The following is an 18,681-nucleotide window of genomic DNA, read 5'->3' as shown; positions in this document are numbered from 1 at the left end:
AGCTGAACAGCTTGGGGGAAATCCCTGTGGGAGGACTGAGAGAGGGAAGCAGCTCGCTCCAATGGGGTTTTCTGGGAACTATATATTTTAGAATGGACTGTGACTTCATTGCCTTATCACAAGTGATGCTTAGTGTCTGAAATAGAAGAACAGTCTCCATGTGGGTTCTGAGAACCAAACCCAAGTCCTCTGCAAGAGCAACCAGTGCTCTTTAGCTACTGGCCGACACCCCCAGCCCCTCCATCCATTTCTTCACTTCCTTCATTCTCTGTTCCTGCGTTCTGTTGAATTTTTGAAATTCGACATTGTCTTTCTACAACACCAACCCCATCTTTCTTCTGCTCTTGTACCGGCTTGACTGCCTTAGTCCGTAGCTTTATTCTTCCTGGTTTAGAAGGACACCTGTAGCAATGCTTGCAGTTATTCCAGCTGTATCCTCCCAGCTACACCCAGTGTCCTAGCTCTGTTGTTGTTTACTTTTCTTGTGTATGTAGATGGTGTGCATATGAGAGCCCATGCACATTTGCATGTAGGGGATGCTCCTGTGCAGGTCTGTGTGTACCTGTGGAGACCCAAGGTTGATAATCATCCTAGATTGCTTTTCTACCTTATTCGTTGTGATAAGGTCTCCCAATCAAGCCCAGAGCTCACAAATATGGCTAGTGTCACCAGCAGCTTGCTCTGGGGACCCTGCCTTGGCCTTTGGAAGCTGGGATTACAGGAACTACTGTCATTTTATGGATCTGGGGACTGGAAGTTGAGTCCTCACTAATGTAGCACATGCTGTAACCACCCAGACATCTCCCCAGTGCTTTAGGCTTGGTTCAACTTCCTATAACATCCTACCATCCTATCTTCTTGCTTAGATTTTATATCTGTCTGTCTGTCTGTCTGTCTGTCTGCTCCCCCACCCCCTCTCTCTCACACACACAGTCTTTCATGGTCAGTAGCTAAGTCCTCAAGTCCTTTCTGCCACCACTGTCTCTTCCTCCCACCTTTCTTTGTGTATTTTCCTTCTTGCCAATTGTCCCTGTTTTGATGCTCACATGGCTGTTAGCATGCCAGGCCCCGTTTCCCTAATTGATGCATTTTACACATGGGCTCTTGTTAAGTGTTACAGCTCTAGGCAGGGAGGCTTCCCTTATACAAGTGTTGCAACTCTGAGCAGGGAAGGCTCCCCCTATGTAAGTGTTACAGCTCTGAAGGGAAAGGTATTCTGGCAGTTGGGAGTCAAGGAATACCACAAAGTCATACTGCACAACAAACCCCACACACAAGCTTTATTGGGAAAGACACAAGAGAGTGGCAGCCTCTGCTGGGCTGAGAAGCAGCAGAGAACTGGGTAGGATGCAGGCTTTATATAGGGTTTCTTGGGGACAGAGTTTTCCAGGGCGGAGATTTCCAGGGTGGGGATTGGTGAGATGTCAAGCCACACCCATGGATTTGTGGGGTTTCCTGCACAGGGAGTGGAGCAGTTTGGTAGGTTTACAAACCTGGAAGTGAGCTTGGACCTTTTACGCTACAGCCCTGATTCAGCCCTCACATACATACTGTTATCCCCATTCTTCTCCTGAGGAAACAAAGTCAAACTACATCCACTCATCCGCCCCAGGGTGCAGACAGTGACCTGCTGGTGTCCAAGCCACTGAGGCTGACTCCAGGGTTGCCTGCCTGCTGGGATGGCCTCTCCATGCCATCCCTTTCAAAAAGCAAAGAGTATGCAAATACTCTGGGCCTCTTATGGCTTCCTGCAGGGGCCCTTCACCACAGGGTGAGGGTGGTGGTTACTGTTGTCCTCTGGTATCAGGTATAACACTTCCCGCACCATGAACGCTAGCCAGTGGGGGGAAGCCCCTGAGCACTGGCTCAGCTTCTCCATGTTCTATGATACAAGTATGAGGTATCCTCAGCAACAAGGACATACAGCCAAGCTGTGGCGCATAACCAATACCGTGTGTGGAGCTTATGGGAACAACTGGCCAACAACTCAAAATGATATGACCTATTCCTGGTACTGGGGTTTTATTAGGTGGTATATGATGTCTAGTTGGGGTATTGTTTCCCCCATTATATGGTGACTTCATTTAAACTCCTTTGTGTGTGTAGATATTTTAGGAGGCCTCTACGAGAGTAGAATTCACAATGGTGTTGGTTGTCCCTCCCTATATTCCCTCTGTTACCCTCCCCCTCTTCCACCCCATTCAATCCTCTTGTTGTAATTTCTCCTTTATCCCTTTATTTTTCCTTCCTTGAAAGATGCCCTCAGGTCCCTGACTGACTAGCTGCCTGTGAGTATTCTGAGCAAAATACACATATCTAAAGCATGAACACTTAACATTACATATGAAATAAACGTGAAATGTTCACCTTTCTGGGTTTTAGCACTCAGGATATTTATTTCTAGTTCTAGCCATTTACATGCAGAATTCATGGTTTCATTTTTCTTAACACCTTAATAACATTCCATTGTGTAACATATCACATTTCTACTGCCCGTTTTTCAGTTGCTAGACATCTAGGCTATTCCCAGTTTCTGGCTTAACAATAGAGCATCCATGAAAGTGCACACCTTCATCAGTCTTCCGGGGGGAGCTCAGCATACCTGAAAGTGTCTGTCTTGGAGTGTGCATGTCACAGCAGCCCCACACTAAACATGGAGCTTAAGGCTGAGCAGAAACTCTCACTGCTCATAGGACTTCCTACTTAGGCTCCAGGGGTCTGTTCATGTTAGTGGGGTGGGGAAATGGGGGCAACCCAGGTATTTAGACCGAAGGACACAGCATACAGTGCTGAGCAACACACCATGGGGTTTGTGGCAGCTAGACACAGAATCAGGTGCACACAGAAGAGCATAGACAGATGTCAGAAACTTAGCATGATGCAGGATGATTTCACTGGCCTAACCTGCATGTGTGCGTGCGTGCGTGCGTGCGTGCGTGTGTGTGTGTGTGTGTGTGTGTGTGTGTGTGTTGGGGGAGAAGGGATGCTGAGGACTGAACCCAGCCATCTTTGTTTTCAAAGTGACTTTATATTTTGAGAAATGGTCTTGAACTAGCCGTCCTCCTGTCTCAGCCTCCTAAGGAGCTAGGATTAACTGGCATGTGCCACAAGGCCCTGTTCACAGTATTATTTCATAGTTTGAAAACTGCACAGAAAACTTTGAAGCAAGTTGTCGTAAGGACATAGATGATAAGAGGACATAACTTAAGCCTCTTAGATGACAACCTGCTGGGAGAAGAGAGTGAAAAAAGGAGGAGGCTCAAGGCTTGGGGATAAAAACCCATATCTACAAAGCTGACCATGGTGGTGCATGTCTTGAATCCCAAGAGACAGAGGGAGGTGAATTTCTGTAGGTTCTAAGGAAGGCAGCCTGGTATATATAGCGAGTTCCAGGTCAGCCAGAGCTAAGTGGGACTCTCTAAAAATACATACATACATACACACACACACACACACACACACACACACACACACACACACATACATTGTCTTAGTCATTGTTCCATTGCTGTGAAGAAACACCATTAACAAGGCAACTATTTTAAAAGAAAACATTTATTTGGGGATTTGCTTGCAGTTTCAGAGGTTCAGTCCATTGTCATCATGGCCCAGAACATTGTGGCATGCAGCAGGCAGGCACTGGAGCAATAGCTGAAAGCTACATCCTGATCTGTAGGCAGAGAGAGAGAGAGAGAGAGAGAGAGAGAGAGAGAGAGAGAGAGAGGGGAGGGAGAGAGAGGGAGAGAGAGGGGGGAGGGAGGGGGAGAGAGAGACAGAGACAGAGAGAGAGAGAGAGAGAGAGAGAGAGACTCTGGGCTTGGCATGGGATTATTCAAACCACTGTGTGTATGTTTATATAGGGAGGTAGGTAGATAGATAGACAGATAGATACATATGTACTTACATACACACATAGAGGAGTATTATAAACACATTTATATAAGTCACACATGAATGCCTATGTATATGCTTGTATACACACATATATAGCTGTAGATTTATAATAAGATTAACCCGGCTCTCTCTACTTCTATATGCATAGAATTCTATCTGCCTGTCAAGCCAATGGCTGTCTTTTGCAACCCATTTCTGATCCAGCTATTTCTAATTTTATTCATGTTGATCATATCAACTTTTGTGGGCTGTCCCCCATTTTTCACTGAAACATATATAACTCATTTCCCTTGCTCTTTCTCTTTGTGTCCACCCGTCTCTGCAGTCATAACGTCTGACTTCCTCCCCCAATTCAGAGATGTCTCTGATAGAAACAGTAGAAGGAGGACAGTGCTACCAGGATGTAGCAGCTCCTGCCAGAGAGGCTTAGCAGCTGGGCCAGACAGCATGAGGAAGGCTGGACCTGTATCCCTCCCCATCTCCTTCCTCTCCTTCCCCCTCCTCCTCTCCTTCCCCATCCTCCTCTCTCCCTCTCCTTTCTCCCTCCCTCCCTCTTCCCCTTCTCCCTCTCCCTCCCCCCTCCAGCCTTGGGATGCAGTAAGATGGGGACCAGAGCCATGCACAAAGTTTGGGAGTGTTGCCTTCCTCCCAGCCCCAGGCCCCTCCCTCTGTCTTCAGCCCGCAGTCTCTCCCCATGAGCCTGGCTCAGTGCACTTTGAGTTACCTTCCTTCTTCTGGAGCCAAGAAGCCTGGCAGGCTCCAGGCTCAGCCTCAGTTCACCATTGCATATTTCTGCTCTGCTCCAGACCTCAGAAGCCTGCCTTGTAGCCTAAGCCAGCGAAGCTTCTCGTTCCTCTGTGCTCCCTCGACCAGGGCTGTTCTGAGCAGAGATGGCATCCCTGCCTCAACAGACTTTCAGATTATACCAAGGAGCCCCATAAGCTGTACATTAGCTGCCTTAGCGAGACAATGAACTGATTTTAAGCCTTCAAAAAGTTTACATACTCCTGTTTGTTGGAAATCCATCTAAGGATTACACACTTAATTTATTCCAGGCCCATTGTTTTACAAACAGCCTTGAGGGATCTAATGTACTGGTTATCTCAGATCTTCATTGCTATTACAGAGAAATTGGCCACCTCAGCACTATGGATTCGGAACCTCAGCCGTGACCTCCTGCTGCAGAGCGTTCCCCTCTCTGAGGCAGGCAGCCTAGCTGGTGTATTCTCCCATGCTCCAGCCGTAAGGTGGGAAGACTCAGCCATGGTATACCCAGACAGGAGACTATTTCACCTGGCTCCTGAGCTAGGAATGCAGCCGGCTCCCTGTCTCCCCTACCACTGTCTGGCTGGCGTGTGCCTGCCTTTCTCTGCCCTGCTGTATGTAGGAACTCTCTTTGGAGCACACATACTCAAGCCCTCCTCAATGCCCCTCCTTTTCCTCTCTTCTGCATCAGCTGCAGTCTAACCCTTTCCTAAGCCACTTTCCCCCTTCAAAGCTTCTGCCCTTGACTTAGCATTCACAATGTAGCCTTTGGGGACTATTGTGGAAATTGTTTGGTCTCAGTTTGATAGATGTGTCACATACACTCATTTGTTCTTCCTCCCTCCTACCAAGCATCTTCAGATACCGTCAAACATGTCACTGCAGTAATAGCCACTCCATTTTTCAAATGATAAAATCAAGGTCTAGAGATGTAATGTAGCCTACCTCCTAAGAAGTTAAGATTTGGACTATTATGGAGCAAAATGTTTCCTGGAGAGATGCAACACACACAGAGGCACACACACACACACACACACACACACACAAGACCAAAATATAGATACCACTCCAACATGGTGCAACAATATTTTATTGGGATTACTTATAGGAGCAGAAATGACTCAAAGACAGCTGCATCCACAAAGTTCCCATCCCAGCATGGAAACCCAGAACACACTGCACAGCCTGAGGCAGCCCACCCAGTTGAAGAGTGCCCTTTCCAGGTGCCTAACTTGCTCTAAACCTTTCCCAGGCAGCTGTTCTGATCTTGGGAGTTCTCTTTGTAGCTTTGCTTGCCTAACAGTCTTCATGTAGGTCAGTTTCCTAATTTTCTGGCAGGGAGGGGCCTAATGAATCTGCTCAGTTTCAGGAACTTCCTGAAGCTATGTTGAGTTGTTTTCCTTCCTGTTTGAGGGCTTCCTGCAGGATGGAATGTTTCAATCTCAGAGGAAGCTATTACACTACGAAACTCAATCCCAAATACCTGCAATTTTTTTATTATTTTCTAGTATGACCAAAAGAATACAGATGTTTGCTTCATCCAGCCACTCATTGTGCTTTATTAGAAAATCCGCTACTGCACTGGGTAGGATATAGCATCATTATGCTCCCCAAATATTCATGTAGGGAGCTTCTTTGGGGGGAAATATGAATGTGTGAGCCTACCTATATGCCTGCATGTGAAACCTGAAATAGGAATTAGGTGTTTTTCTTTTGATCACTTTGTTATCTGCCTCTTTTGTTTTCTTGACACGGAGTCTGGGCTGGCTAACAGCTTCAAGAACCTCCAAGACTAGGACCTAACATTTTAGATGGCCTCTGGGATCCAAATCTTAATCTTCACAAGTTCAGGGCTGGTGCTCTACCCATTGAGCCAGCCAGTGGGGGATCTCCAGGTGTGTGGCCGCATGCTCTCAAAAAGAGACTGTAGCACCCAGCCTCCTTCTAGCTTCCTGTTTGTCAGCGTGACCTTCTCCACTCTCTCCCACCGTTGTCATCTGTTGAGAGGTGGTACAGCCAAGGAGGGACAACCAGCAGATCACCAGAAGCTGTGAAGGTCTTGAAAGGGAACTCTGCATACACAGAGACCCTTGATTAAGCAGGGCAAGGCCGGGGACCGGGAGTGGAGGGGGGAGGGGTTAAGGTGAAGTGGCTGCTTTCTGACTCAGGCAGAAAAACAGCAGCAAATGACCTTGAAGGTGTAATTTTAAGAGGTGAGGAAGAGGAGGTCTGTGCTAGAATGGACTAGGACGCTGTAAAGGACACAGGGAACAAGGGAGAAGGGAAAGGAGACCGCAGGGAGGGGCAGGAATATTTGTCCTGGAGGAACAAAGGACTTCATCTGGATAGAGAGGAAGCAGATGTGGCTGCCTACACTGCAGTGTCCTGCTACCTTGTCACACAGCACTTTGGACATAGCGCTCTGTCAATGATACGTGATAAATACTTACGGCTTGATAGCAATGGAAGCATCTTCAGTACAGCGATAGAATCACAAAAATTCCAGGAGGAGCAGGGCTTGGTGGCACACACTGCTTGTCCTAATACTCATGAGACAGAGGCAGGAAGATCTCAGTGATTTCAAAGCCATCCTGGTCTACATAGGGAGTAACAGGACAGCCAGGGTTATGTAATGAGAAGTTGTCTCTAAAAACAAGGAAGAAAAGGTAGGAAGAAGGGAGGGAGGGAGGGAGGGAGGGAGGGAGGGAGGGAGGGAGGGAGGGAGGGAGGGAGGGAGGGAGGGAGGGAGGGAGGGAGGGGAGTCCTTCCCAAGAGCAGTCTGCAAAGCCACACTGCTGGAATGCTACATGAATGGCTGTCCTCAGGACCAGCTCCTGTTTAGTGAATGATCCCAAGCTAGCCTATGTGCGGAACCAAGTGTGAACTTTAAGGAAAACTCTTGCCTCCTAAACACTGCAAGTGTCAGGATGCAACTTCAGTTGTGTTTCCCCCTGATGCTAACACTTTTCCCAGAGAATCCACACCCCTGCAACCCACACCCTCCATGTGCTCTGATCAGACTTTGGGTCTTCTCAAGGCCGCACATCTCCAGAGAGTTTCTGCGAGTGGGTACTGGCTTAAAGTACCCCATCTGTCCCCACTGCCACTCACCCCATCAATGACTGTTTCAGAAAGGGAGAAAGGTGTTTCTTGCACGGTCAAGTCAACAGAGGAAAATTGCCAATTTCCAAATTGTCCCTTGGAGAGGACTCTTCTCTCTCCCTCCCTCCCTCCCTCCCTCCTTCCCTCTCTCCCTCCCTCCCTCCTTCCCTCTCTCCCTCCCTCCCTCCCTCCTTCCTCCTCCCTCCCTCCCTTCCTCCTCCCTCCCTCCCTCCTTCCTCTCTCCTCCCTCCCTCCCTCCTTTCCTCCCTCCTCCCTCCCTTCCTCTCTTCCCTCCCTCCTTCCCTCTCTCTCCCTCCCTCCCTCCCTCCCTCCCTCCTTTTCTTCCTTCCTTAGCCTGCTCCTTGAGCCTCACCCCAGCCTGGCCTCCCTGCTCCCCTTGCAGGCTCTGTCCCCTGCCTGGGCAGGGACTTCTCTGTTTCTATCTCATTTCATCCCTACCTCTTTATGGGGAAGATGTCCAGGAACCTTGGCCAGAATCCACAAATTTATCACCTTGGTAATGACAGCAAGCCTCATGCTGAGCAAATTCTGAAATCTCCCTCAGCTACTCCTTTGCCAAAACCCGTGTAGCTGCAAGATCCTGCGATTAGAGAGATTGTTAGCTTTGCTTGAAGAATGCCTCTGCTGGCAAGTGTAATTAGGTATCAGCCATAAGGCTATTTTTGGAAGCTTGTTTAGGAATATGTCCCTCCTACCCCAGATGCCATATGGTAGAGGACGTCAGTCAATTCACCAAAATAGCGTATCGGGGATTACGTTTTGCAACTGCCTTTATCAATATGTGATATTATAAAGGCCACATTTTTTTCCTTAGGGGTGCCTTATTCTGAGTGCATTTTCATGTTTGTAGCATTTAGAGAATTCTCAGCCCTGGTTAAAAAAAATATCTTCCCTGTTTATTAGATGAGCAAATCCAAGCCTGTGGGAAATCCTTAAACCTCCCATTCTGCAGCGGCCCTGAGCCACCCCACCATGGGCTGGGGAGCCCATCTCTGAATGGGAAACAGGGCAGCTGGAGATAGACAGGTCAGACACTGGCCCGGCCTGGGAGGAGCTTTACCAGGGAGGAACACATGGTCAGGCACTCAGGGAGAGGACCGTTCTTCAGAACATTGGGAGACAGTCTTCCTGGGAGGGGCAGAGGGCGTCAAAGTAGGGCTTCCTTTTGTTTCCATCTTAATTTTTTATTCTTGAAAATTATAATTGCAACGTTTTCTTCCCTCCTGTTATTCTCTCCAAATCCTCCATGTGTCCACCATCTTTCAAATTCATGCCCCTTTTTATTTAGTTATACATGTTCTGTTCTTAAATACATAAATACAAACTACTCAATTCATATAATGTTCCTTGTATGTATGTTTTCAAGGATGACCATTTAGTACGGATAACCAATTGGTACGCTTAAAATCCCAAAACTCCAAGGTAGAGATGGGCAGACCCCTGGGGCTCCCTGGCCAGCGAGCCTAGCCACAGCAGTGAATGTCAGGCTTGGTGACAGACCCTGTCTTTTAAGACATGTTGGAGAGTGGTTAAGGGAGACATTCTAGTTTCCACATGCCCCCACATGTATGTGTGTACCCCCCACATAAGACATGCACACTCGCTATTTGAGAGCAATTTTGGTATTTATTAAAACCAAAAGCAGATTTACATGCTTATGAGACATTTGCTGGAATAGGGAGCTAACTCTCACCTGAGTGTTTTAAACTGCAGGGTAAAGAGCATCTCCAGCATTTTCTATAGTGATCAACATTTTGATTTATGATTATCAGTATCGAGAATGTGGCTTCCCATAAGCACACAGTACAAAGCTGTAGAAGTAATTTTAGGGCCGGTTCCAGAAATTGCTGGATGTTCTGTCCCAATACCAATCTAAAAGTCACTTAAAGGTATTTAACTGAAAGTTAACTCAACAATCCCATCATCTACTTTTAAAATAAAATGTCCTAACACAACACAATTCAAAGAAATGCTACTTTGATACTTACATGTTGGGGAATAATGTGGGAAAATATTTTTAGGAATCTTCACTTTCCGTAATTAAACCACCATGCTTCTTTAAGAGAAGAAACGTTGTACGCACATGAAGAACGCAGAAACTCATGACAGGCCAGGTTTCCCCCCAGCTCCCCCTCAACACACTCCAGTGTCCCACCCTTCCCTGCTTAGAACCCCAGAGCAATGATTGCTCAGGCCCATCCTTGGCTCCCCCTCTGTCTGCAGCCTTCTCCAGTGAGGAGATACGGAAGCAGAGCAGCCAGGCCCATGTCCCAAGTCCTCATCCCAGGTCATCAATTCTCAACCTGCCGATCACGACTCCTTCAGGGGTTAAACAACCCTTTCAAAGAGGTTGTATATCAGATATTTACAGTTCATAACAATAGCAAAATTGCAGTTATGAAGTAGCAGTGAATATAATTTATCCACAACACGAGGAGCTGTTAGAGGGAGCTGCATTAGGAAGGTTGATCACATACCTGGAAGCAGTGTTCCACCCCACCCCAGAGATCACCCAAGAATGAAGACCTGATGATGCTTAACGCAGAGGGACAGGCAAATCAGGGACAGTGTGGCCCTCTGACCGGAGGGAAAATCAGGGACAGTGTGCTCTGTGACCCTGAGGGAAAATCAGGGACAGTGTGTCCTGTGACCCCGAGGGAAAATCAGGGACAGTGTGGCTGGCCTGTGACCCCGAGGGAAAATCAGGGACAGTGTGACCCTGTGACCCCGAGGGAAAATCAGGGACAGTGTGACCCTGTGACCCCGAGGGAAAATCAGGGACAGTGTGACCCTGTGACCCCGAGGGAAAATCAGGGACAGTGTGACCCTGTGACCCCGAGGGAAAATCAGGGACAGTGTGACCCTGTGACCCCGAGGGAAAATCAGGGACAGTGTGGCCTGTGACCTGAGGGAAAATCAGGGACAGTGTGGCCCTGTGACCCCGAGGGAAAATCAGGGACAGTGTGACCCTGTGACCCAGAGGGACAGGCATATCAGGGACAGTGTGGCCTGTGACCTGAGGGAAAATCAGGGACAGTGTGGCCCTGTGACCCCGAGGGAAAATCAGGGACAGTGTGACCCTGTGACCCAGAGGGACAGGCATATCAGGGACAGTGTGGCCTGTGACCTGAGGGAAAATCAGGGACAGTGTGGCCTGTGACCTGAGGGAAAATCAGGGACAGTGTGGCCCTGTGACCCCGAGGGAAAATCAGGGACAGTGTGACCCTGTGACCCAGAGGGACAGGCATATCAGGGACAGTGTGGCCTGTGACCTGAGGGAAAATCAGGGACAGTGTGACCCTGTGACCCCGAGGGAAAATCAGGGACAGTGTGACCCTGTGACCCAGAGGGACAGGCATATCAGGGACAGTGTGGCTGGCCTGTGACCCCGAGGGAAAATCAGGGACAGTGTGGCTGGCCTGTGACCCCGAGGGAAAATCAGGGACAGTGTGGCTGGCCTGTGACCCCGAGGGAAAATCAGGGACAGTGTGGCCTGTGACCCAGAGGGACAGGCATATCAGGGACAGTGTGGCTGGCCTGTGACCCCGAGGGAAAATCAGGGACAGTGTGACCCTGTGACCCAGAGGGACAGGCATATCAGGGACAGTGTGGCCTGTGACCTGAGGGAAAATCAGGGACAGTGTGGCCCTGTGACCCCGAGGGAAAATCAGGGACAGTGTGGCCTGTGACCCCGAGGGAAAATCAGGGACAGTGTGGCCCTGTGACCCCGAGGGAAAATCAGGGACAGTGTGGCCTGTGACCCCGAGGGAAAATCAGGGACAGTGTGGCCCTGTGACCCAGAGGGACAGGCATATCAGGGACAGTGTGGCCCTGTGACCTGAGGGAAAATCAGGGACAGTGTGACCCTGTGACCCCGAGGGAAAATCAGGGACAGTGTGCCCTGTGACCTGAGGGAAAATCAGGGACAGTGTGGCCCCTCTAATGTGAATGTTTCGCCCAGTCAACCAGAAACAATCCATTTCCATGCTGATGGGGTGACTGAGAGAAGGGATGCAGGTATGGACTCCACGTGCTTAATTTGTTCTGTACACTTCACTCTGAAACTGCCTGGGGAAGGGGTCTAGCACATTCTTTAGGAAGGGTTTTTAAGGATTCTTATTGGAATTAAGCTGACTGAGTTCTGTCATCCTTCTAAATCCTTCTGTCACCACAGACCGTCTTCTGTGAAGACCTCACTCTCTGCCCATCCTCGCCTTGGACTGTACATTCCTTATGCGAATAAAGAAATACAGGAGACAGGGAGCATCGAGGCTCCCAGGCTCCCCGCAGTGTCTGGATCACAGTGCCCACTGGGGACATTCAGTTGACAGCCCTGAGACTTAATAAGTGTGTTAAGACCCGGGACACACACTAATCCCAGAACTGCCCATGCCTCAAGGCCCCAACCTTGGGATTTTAGGGATGCAGGAGGCCCAGAGTCACTGAGTCCCAGATCCTTCAAGGATAGGAATTCCTGCTCTAACCACCCACGGGAGGCCCTTGCCTGGTGTCTTTGAGAGGTGCTTGCTGCTGTCCGGGGAGACCGAGGCTGCCGAGAACACTTGACCCGTCTGTGGGCTGTGCACCTTGGGAGCTGTTTCCCTCTCATGCCAGATCCCAAGCTGGCATTCCCACGACTTCACTGCCATACCCCCCCACTCCCGGCAGGACAGAAGAAAATATCCACACATCAGTTGTCCAGGGACTCAGCAGTCCAGATCCCCATTTCTTCCCCGTCAGAATATCTCTCGAGTTGGCTCAAAAATCCCTCACAGAGCATGGCCTCTGACCTACCACCTCCCCGTCACCGTCTTCTGAATATCTCCTGTGTGTGTGTGTGTGTGTGTGTGTGTGTGTGTGTGTGTGTGTGTGTGTACAAATGTGGGGGCCAGAGGTTGGTGTCGGGTTGTCTTTTTCAGTCACTCTTGCCCCTGGTTTTGTTTTTGTTTTTTTGTTTTTGTTTTTGTTTTTGTTTTTTGAGGCGGGGTCTCTCACTAAATCTGGAGTTCACTGATTCAGCTAGACTGGCTGGGCAGAAAGCTCCAGAGACCCCTGTCTCTGCGTCCCCAGTGCTGGGGTTGCAGGCACAGGGCGCTATGCCCAGCTTTTCATGTGGCTTCTGATTGTGGTGTTTGTTCAGTGGACACTTTAGCGACGGAGCCATCTCCTCGCCTGTGGTGAGCTTTCCTGTTTTGCTGCTGTTTCCTGGGAAGGAGGGAAGTGCCCAGAGCAAGTGCACAGTGCGATTCCAGTCCCACAGAGCTCGGAGTCACTCAGTGACCTCCATCCGCACAGTCACCCCACTGACGTGACCCAGAATTGTATGTGCTTCCTAAGCAGTGGTCGACTTTTCATCCAGCTTTAAAATGAAAGAAGAGGACCGGAGAACGGGTCTTAGCCATTATTAAAAGACCGCATCCTCTCTCCTCCTTCATTAATAATAGAATTACCTAAGAGACCAGGGCCCCAGCAAAGTTTATGAACAGCAGGTTTAGATAATTAAACCATAAGACGGCTGACCCCAAGGTGAAATCCATGTGATGCACCCACACCCGCCTCCGCAGTCTCTTCCCAGCCCCGCCCGTCGACCCGCACCCCCCCCACAGGTGTGGAAGGGCTCTCAAGGGAAGCAGTGCCTGGCAGTATCTCCCTGACTCTGGACTTCTTCTATCTCTCAGTTTGCCAGCTGCTCCTGAGGTGAGGCCTTCTTGCAGCTTGTTGGAGACTCACTGGTGGTTTTCCTTTGTGTCTCTGACAGGTCAGCTGAAGGATGCCATCACCCAGCGGCACCTACAGCAAGTAGCTCTTGGTAAGTATGCCGCAGAGCCCTCGGGATAAAGAGGGGTCTCCTTGCAGAGTCCTCAGTAAAGGTGGGTGTACGCTGGAGGGCCCTTGGGATGAAGGGTGATGTGTGGATGAACTTTCTCGTCAGGACCACCCGCTCACAAACAATGACATGGAGACTTTTAACTGTGAAAGTTAGGGTTTAGCTTAGTCTTGCCCCTAACTCATTCTTATAACTCATATTAACCCGTGTTTTTAATCTCCGTTCTTTCACGTGGCTCAGTTACCTTTACTCTGCACTGCCCATCCTGCTTCCCCTGCATCTGACTGGAGACTCCACCTCTCCTCTTCCCAGAGCTCTCTGTCCACAAGTCCCACCTGTACCTCCTGCCTAGCAATTGGCCATTTAGCTTTTTATTAAACCAACCACAGTGACACACTTCACACAGTATAAAGGAATATTCCACAGCAGGGGTGTATGCTGCAGGTCCATTGTAATAAATGGGGAATGGCCCAAGCTAGTCCAGATAAATGACTCTGGAAATTGAAGGAAGGCAAGGATCGGAGTCCGTGTACCTCCTCTGGTGACTGCGCTTCTATCTTCTTCCTTCCTCTCCCAAGCTTTCCCATCCCACCCCAGCCTGAACCCTGCCACTCAAAGTGCTGGTCTGAGTCTTCTAAAGGTGGACTAACCAATCCTAAACATAGCAGCCTATCGAGAAAACAGCGACCCATCCGTGCCTGTGGTTTTCTGGGCACCAGCTCTTTTCATATTCACAAGAGGCCAGGGCGTCCTCCGGATGGGGAGAACACAGATGTTTGCGTTCACGTGGCTGCTGCTTGCCGGAATGAAGTGATGGCCCCAGGTCTCTCTGAGCATGCCCATGATTCCTAACCTACAGCAATGGCTGACTCACTTCAGTGCACTGAGGATGTCAATGGTCAACCCACATGGACATAGTCCAAGGGGCCTCCTCCTGCGCCTTCAGTGGCAGACAAAGGCAGAAAGTGTCCCTTTTGATATGAGACTCAAGAAAGTCACCTGGAGGATAGTGTCACTCTCCAGAAGGCAGGTAGAACAGATCTCTGGTAAAACGACCTCACTTTCTTCCCAGGACTCAACCACTAGTGTTCCAAACACCCCACACACCTTATGATAGCCTGGGTCCTGCAGTGACTCACAAGTAAAGAAACCCAGTGCCCAGGGCTAGTGGAAGGGAAGTAACACCTAAAACTGTGATGAGCGTGACCCAAATCAGTAATAATAATGATCGTGTGAAATGACAACTGCTGAGTCGAAATGTCAGGACATGTATGCCCAGGCCACCTACCTAGCTGTGAGTGTCCCACTGCCAGCCTTGGCAGGGTCCCACTCTGCACTCCATCCCCAGGGACTTGGTACACCTCGAGTTGACATTCTTCCGGTGCCTTCAGCCTCGGGGAACCATCGAAAGGAAGGACAGCCCCTGTTATAAAAACACGCCAGTTGACCTGGTCATGTGCCCTTCCCTGTGTTCACCCTGGGCGTGTCACCGTTGCAGAGTCATCCCTCCTGTCCCTCACACAGGGTCCTTCTCTAGCTTTCACACTGCTGACTCACTACAAGTAGCGCCAGAGTGGAAATGCCAGTCAACACAGCGGTGATTGTCACTTTCAAGTCCATGGCAGGCAAAGCATGACCATTGCCGTCCAGAGATGCTCCGTCCTGTCCTCTCTGCTGCCCAGCCCAGAACCTCCCAGGTCTGGTCCTCCCCACTGGGACAGGCACCCTGAGGGCCTTTCTGCACGTTCTCAGAAAGCATGCGCCTTAATTCCTCTGCCTGCCTCCCTATACCGCACAGGGTTAGGGTCAGCCGGGCCAGATGTCCTGAGGCAGCCATCAGCAAGCTTCAAAGGAAAGGCTCTGGGGCAGAAGTCTAATTAAGAGCTTCAGGAAGACCCATGTATTTCAAGAGCATATTACCCTAATTAGTGATGAGGTGTTAACTTCTCCCAGCTGCCACTTTAGGGACTTGACTCCAGGTGTCTGTCCAGGAGCCTTAGGTGTCTGTCTAATGGCTGCGGCCCCTGGTGACCCCAGAACCGAAGGGGTTCTTGCCTGTTTAGGAGGCTTTGTCCTCTGCAGCTGGTTCTTGTATCAAAGGCTAGGACGGACGACTTCAGAGTAGCCTCTGGATGCTGGTGTAGTCTGTGGTCTGCGGCACGTCCTGTCATTTGGGTTTCTAGTGCAAGAATTAGGCAGCGGCCCGCCAGGAAGGGTCACCTTCTCCGTCTTTGGTTTGTGCTCTCTTTGCCTCGCCCTTCATTTCAGAGCTGCCCCACTGTCTTGTGTGTGTCCCTGGGTTTCTACGGAGGGCAGTTGAGTTACTGGTTGGGAATACCCTGGGAACCAAATCTAAGCAGGGAAGGTTGGCTCAGACATTCGGGATAAGAACACACCTCTATGTGCAAAACAGATCAGTGTCCTTGGAAATTCATATGGAGACATCCCCATATCCCAAGGAGCATAGATTTAGGGGTGACGTGAGAGGCGCCGTTTGGAAGAGATCATTGCCTCGATGAGGGAAAGCCAGGGTGTGCTGGAGCTGGCTCGAATGTCACAAGAGCTGTCTGGTGACGTGTCGGGAATATGGGGTGCTGCTGTTCAACACAGCTGATGTGGAAATGTCACAAGATGTCGAATGTCACAAGAGCTGTCTGGTGACGTGTCGGGAATATGGGGTGCTGCTGTTCAACACAGCTGATGTGGAAAATCAAATTATGTAAGTTTACAGTTGCATTATATTTAAAACAAAGCAGCAAACCCTTAAATTTCATTCTTTGCTAATTATAATGTGTGCTTTTACAGTTATCTTGGCCATCATACCTCGGGAGTGGAGGGGGGTGGAAGGAGGTGAAGGGGGGTGGAGGGAGGTGGAGGGAGATGGGGACTTAGTCTGCACAGTGCACGTTTCTCTGTCTTTCCTCAAGTCCACCCTTTGACACCACACAGCAACTTAAAGTCAGCTGTGGTGGGAGAGTTTGCATCAAAGGAACGGGCAAGTCTTCTAAACAAGGGCTCCCCCGCCCCCACGTAGCTGCTTTTGCTGGCACAGCACTGACATACAGACAAGCACCCCATGAGGCCAGCTGTGTGTGTGTGTGTGTGTGTGTGTGTGTGTGTGTGCACGCGCACATAAACCTGTACTCCGCGTCGTTGTCTCCTCCCCCTCCTGACTACAAATACAGATTATGGCCTCTTTTTAAACCTGTCCAACCATATCCAGGAACTATATCCAGCCTCTGTCCTTTGGAAAACCAGTGGCCAAGCAAACACATGAAGATTTGGCACATGGTAGGACAGCATGGAGCCCTGTGAGCCCCCTGGGTGTGGCAGCCTGAGAGATCCAGGGGTGGCCTTGAGGAGACACGACAGTGACCTCTTGTAAGAATATTGACGTGGATTAGGGGAACACTGGCTCCCGCGTGTTGGCTCGCGAGTGAATGCCATGGAGTCTTTTTCACACAGGTATTACTCGGGAGTGAACGCCATGGAGTCTTTTTCACACAGGTATTACTCGGGAGTGAACGCCATGGAGTCTTTTTCACACAGGTATTACTTGGAGAGTTGAGTGTGGATACAGCTGTGTTGTCCTTGCTGCCTGGATGGTACAGTGGCCGATGCCTGTGTCTCTGAGGAGTTTCACCACCTGTGTCTCTGTGTATTTTCTTTAATACTCACAAAAGCCCCAGGAGGTGAATTCTTCTCTAGCCTTCAGATTCAAAGAGGTGGGATAACCAGCCAATGCAGTTTGCTTTTACCGTGGACCTGATAAACAATGGCCATGTTCGGGCAGCCTGCTCTGTTCTTGGAACCCCAGCCCAGGCTTTACTGGGCTGGTCTCCACGTTACAGCTAAGACCCGAGGTGGTTAGTGGTTATAGATGCATAACCAGACAGCCTGGTTGATTCAGGCCCTGTCAGCTGCCACACAGCACTTCCCTGCACACTGGGCCTGGCATCCTGGTGTCCATACAGGGGCACAGAACTAAAGCCTGCCCTCCCAGAGTCTCCAGTCTAAGTAGAAAAAGAGGATGAGTACTAAGAGGTCGGGTTTGAATTGTCAGAGTCAGGGCTGCCTATGTCTCCATCACTGTCCTTTCCCATGCATGCACAGAGCTAGCTCAGCCTTAACCCCCTCCAGGAAGACTCCCCTGGCCTCTTCCCCACCCTCACCCCAGCTGGTCTTGTTTTCCTCAGTCTTGTGTGTTTCTGAACTCATCAGCCTCATTTTATAATGACTAATAATTTCCAAGCTATTGTCCACATTAAAACATGAACTCCTTGAAAGCTGGGTGTGGAGGGATTCAGTTTTGTGTCCCCAGCAGTCAGCATAAGCAGTAAACAGGCCAGATCAATGGGCCAATGAATGCTTCCCCAGACGGCTTCCAGACTCACACATCTTGCAAAAGTACAATGAGACATTTGAACATAAAATAAAATAAGCCCATTTAAAAGAAGCAGAAGGAGTAAGTGCTTTTGGACCCCACGGCTGAGCAAATTATACACACAGGCAATAAATTTGGCTCTCCCTTGTCTAGCCGCAGAACGGAAAAAAAAGAAGCACCCAGAATTCCTGAGTTTTCATTTTCTGACAGCAGGGAGCACACTAACTAATTTATCTGCAGAAATAGAATTTCTTCCTGGAACTAAACACAAGGCAGAATTTATCGTGTGGATCTTCATGTAAAGGACACCTAGTGACACCAGAAATGATGTCTTCAACAGCAGTTTTATAAAGGACATCCCGGTGTTGCTCAGCCCAATGATTCTCGTATCGACCCTCCATAAAAGCGAGAGGTCTGACATTAAAGCATAACTCACGGGGAATGTTCATGTGAGCAGCAGGGTAACAGGATCCAGGTACCTGCATTCTGACAGTCAGAGGGGCTATAAAGCGAGGGCCTTCCACAGGGAACGCGCCCGCTGAGGCCACGCCTCTCTTCTTGAGCAACAGTATTCTGTGAAGGTCTAGGTCACATTCCACTCAGGATCAAAACTCTAAAAGAACTGTGGTTGGAACTTAAAAAATGCAAGACACTCCTAAAGGTAGTGAGAAGTGTGTCAGGTAAGAAC

General features: G+C 49.5%; 1 protein-coding gene and 1 long non-coding RNA gene across 2 annotated transcripts in view; one reads left to right on the top strand and one right to left on the bottom strand.

Annotated features, from left to right (window-relative positions):
• The window catches only part of Kif6 (kinesin family member 6), a 290,945-nt gene that overhangs the window by 239,893 nt on the left and 32,371 nt on the right, over positions 1–18,681 (top strand). Inside the window, exon 16 of the mRNA XM_040729501.1 lies at positions 13,541–13,591. Coding sequence (XP_040585435.1) covers positions 13,541–13,591 — 51 coding nt within the window. The remainder of the gene's footprint in view (positions 1–13,540; positions 13,592–18,681) is intronic.
• LOC121133313 lies at positions 5,732–8,394 on the bottom strand. Its single transcript, XR_005870140.1, has 3 exons — positions 8,221–8,394; positions 7,110–7,199; positions 5,732–6,731 (listed from the first exon to the last, which is right to left on the bottom strand). It is a non-coding gene; the product is annotated as an uncharacterized LOC121133313 (long non-coding RNA).

The sequence above is a fragment of the Mesocricetus auratus genome, unplaced genomic scaffold (genome assembly GCF_017639785.1).
Source record: "Mesocricetus auratus isolate SY011 unplaced genomic scaffold, BCM_Maur_2.0 Super-Scaffold_100021, whole genome shotgun sequence".
Taxonomy (NCBI): Eukaryota; Metazoa; Chordata; class Mammalia; order Rodentia; family Cricetidae; genus Mesocricetus; species Mesocricetus auratus.
The sequence above is the reverse complement of the archived record's forward strand: the minus strand, read 5'-3'. Positions and strand labels throughout refer to the sequence as shown.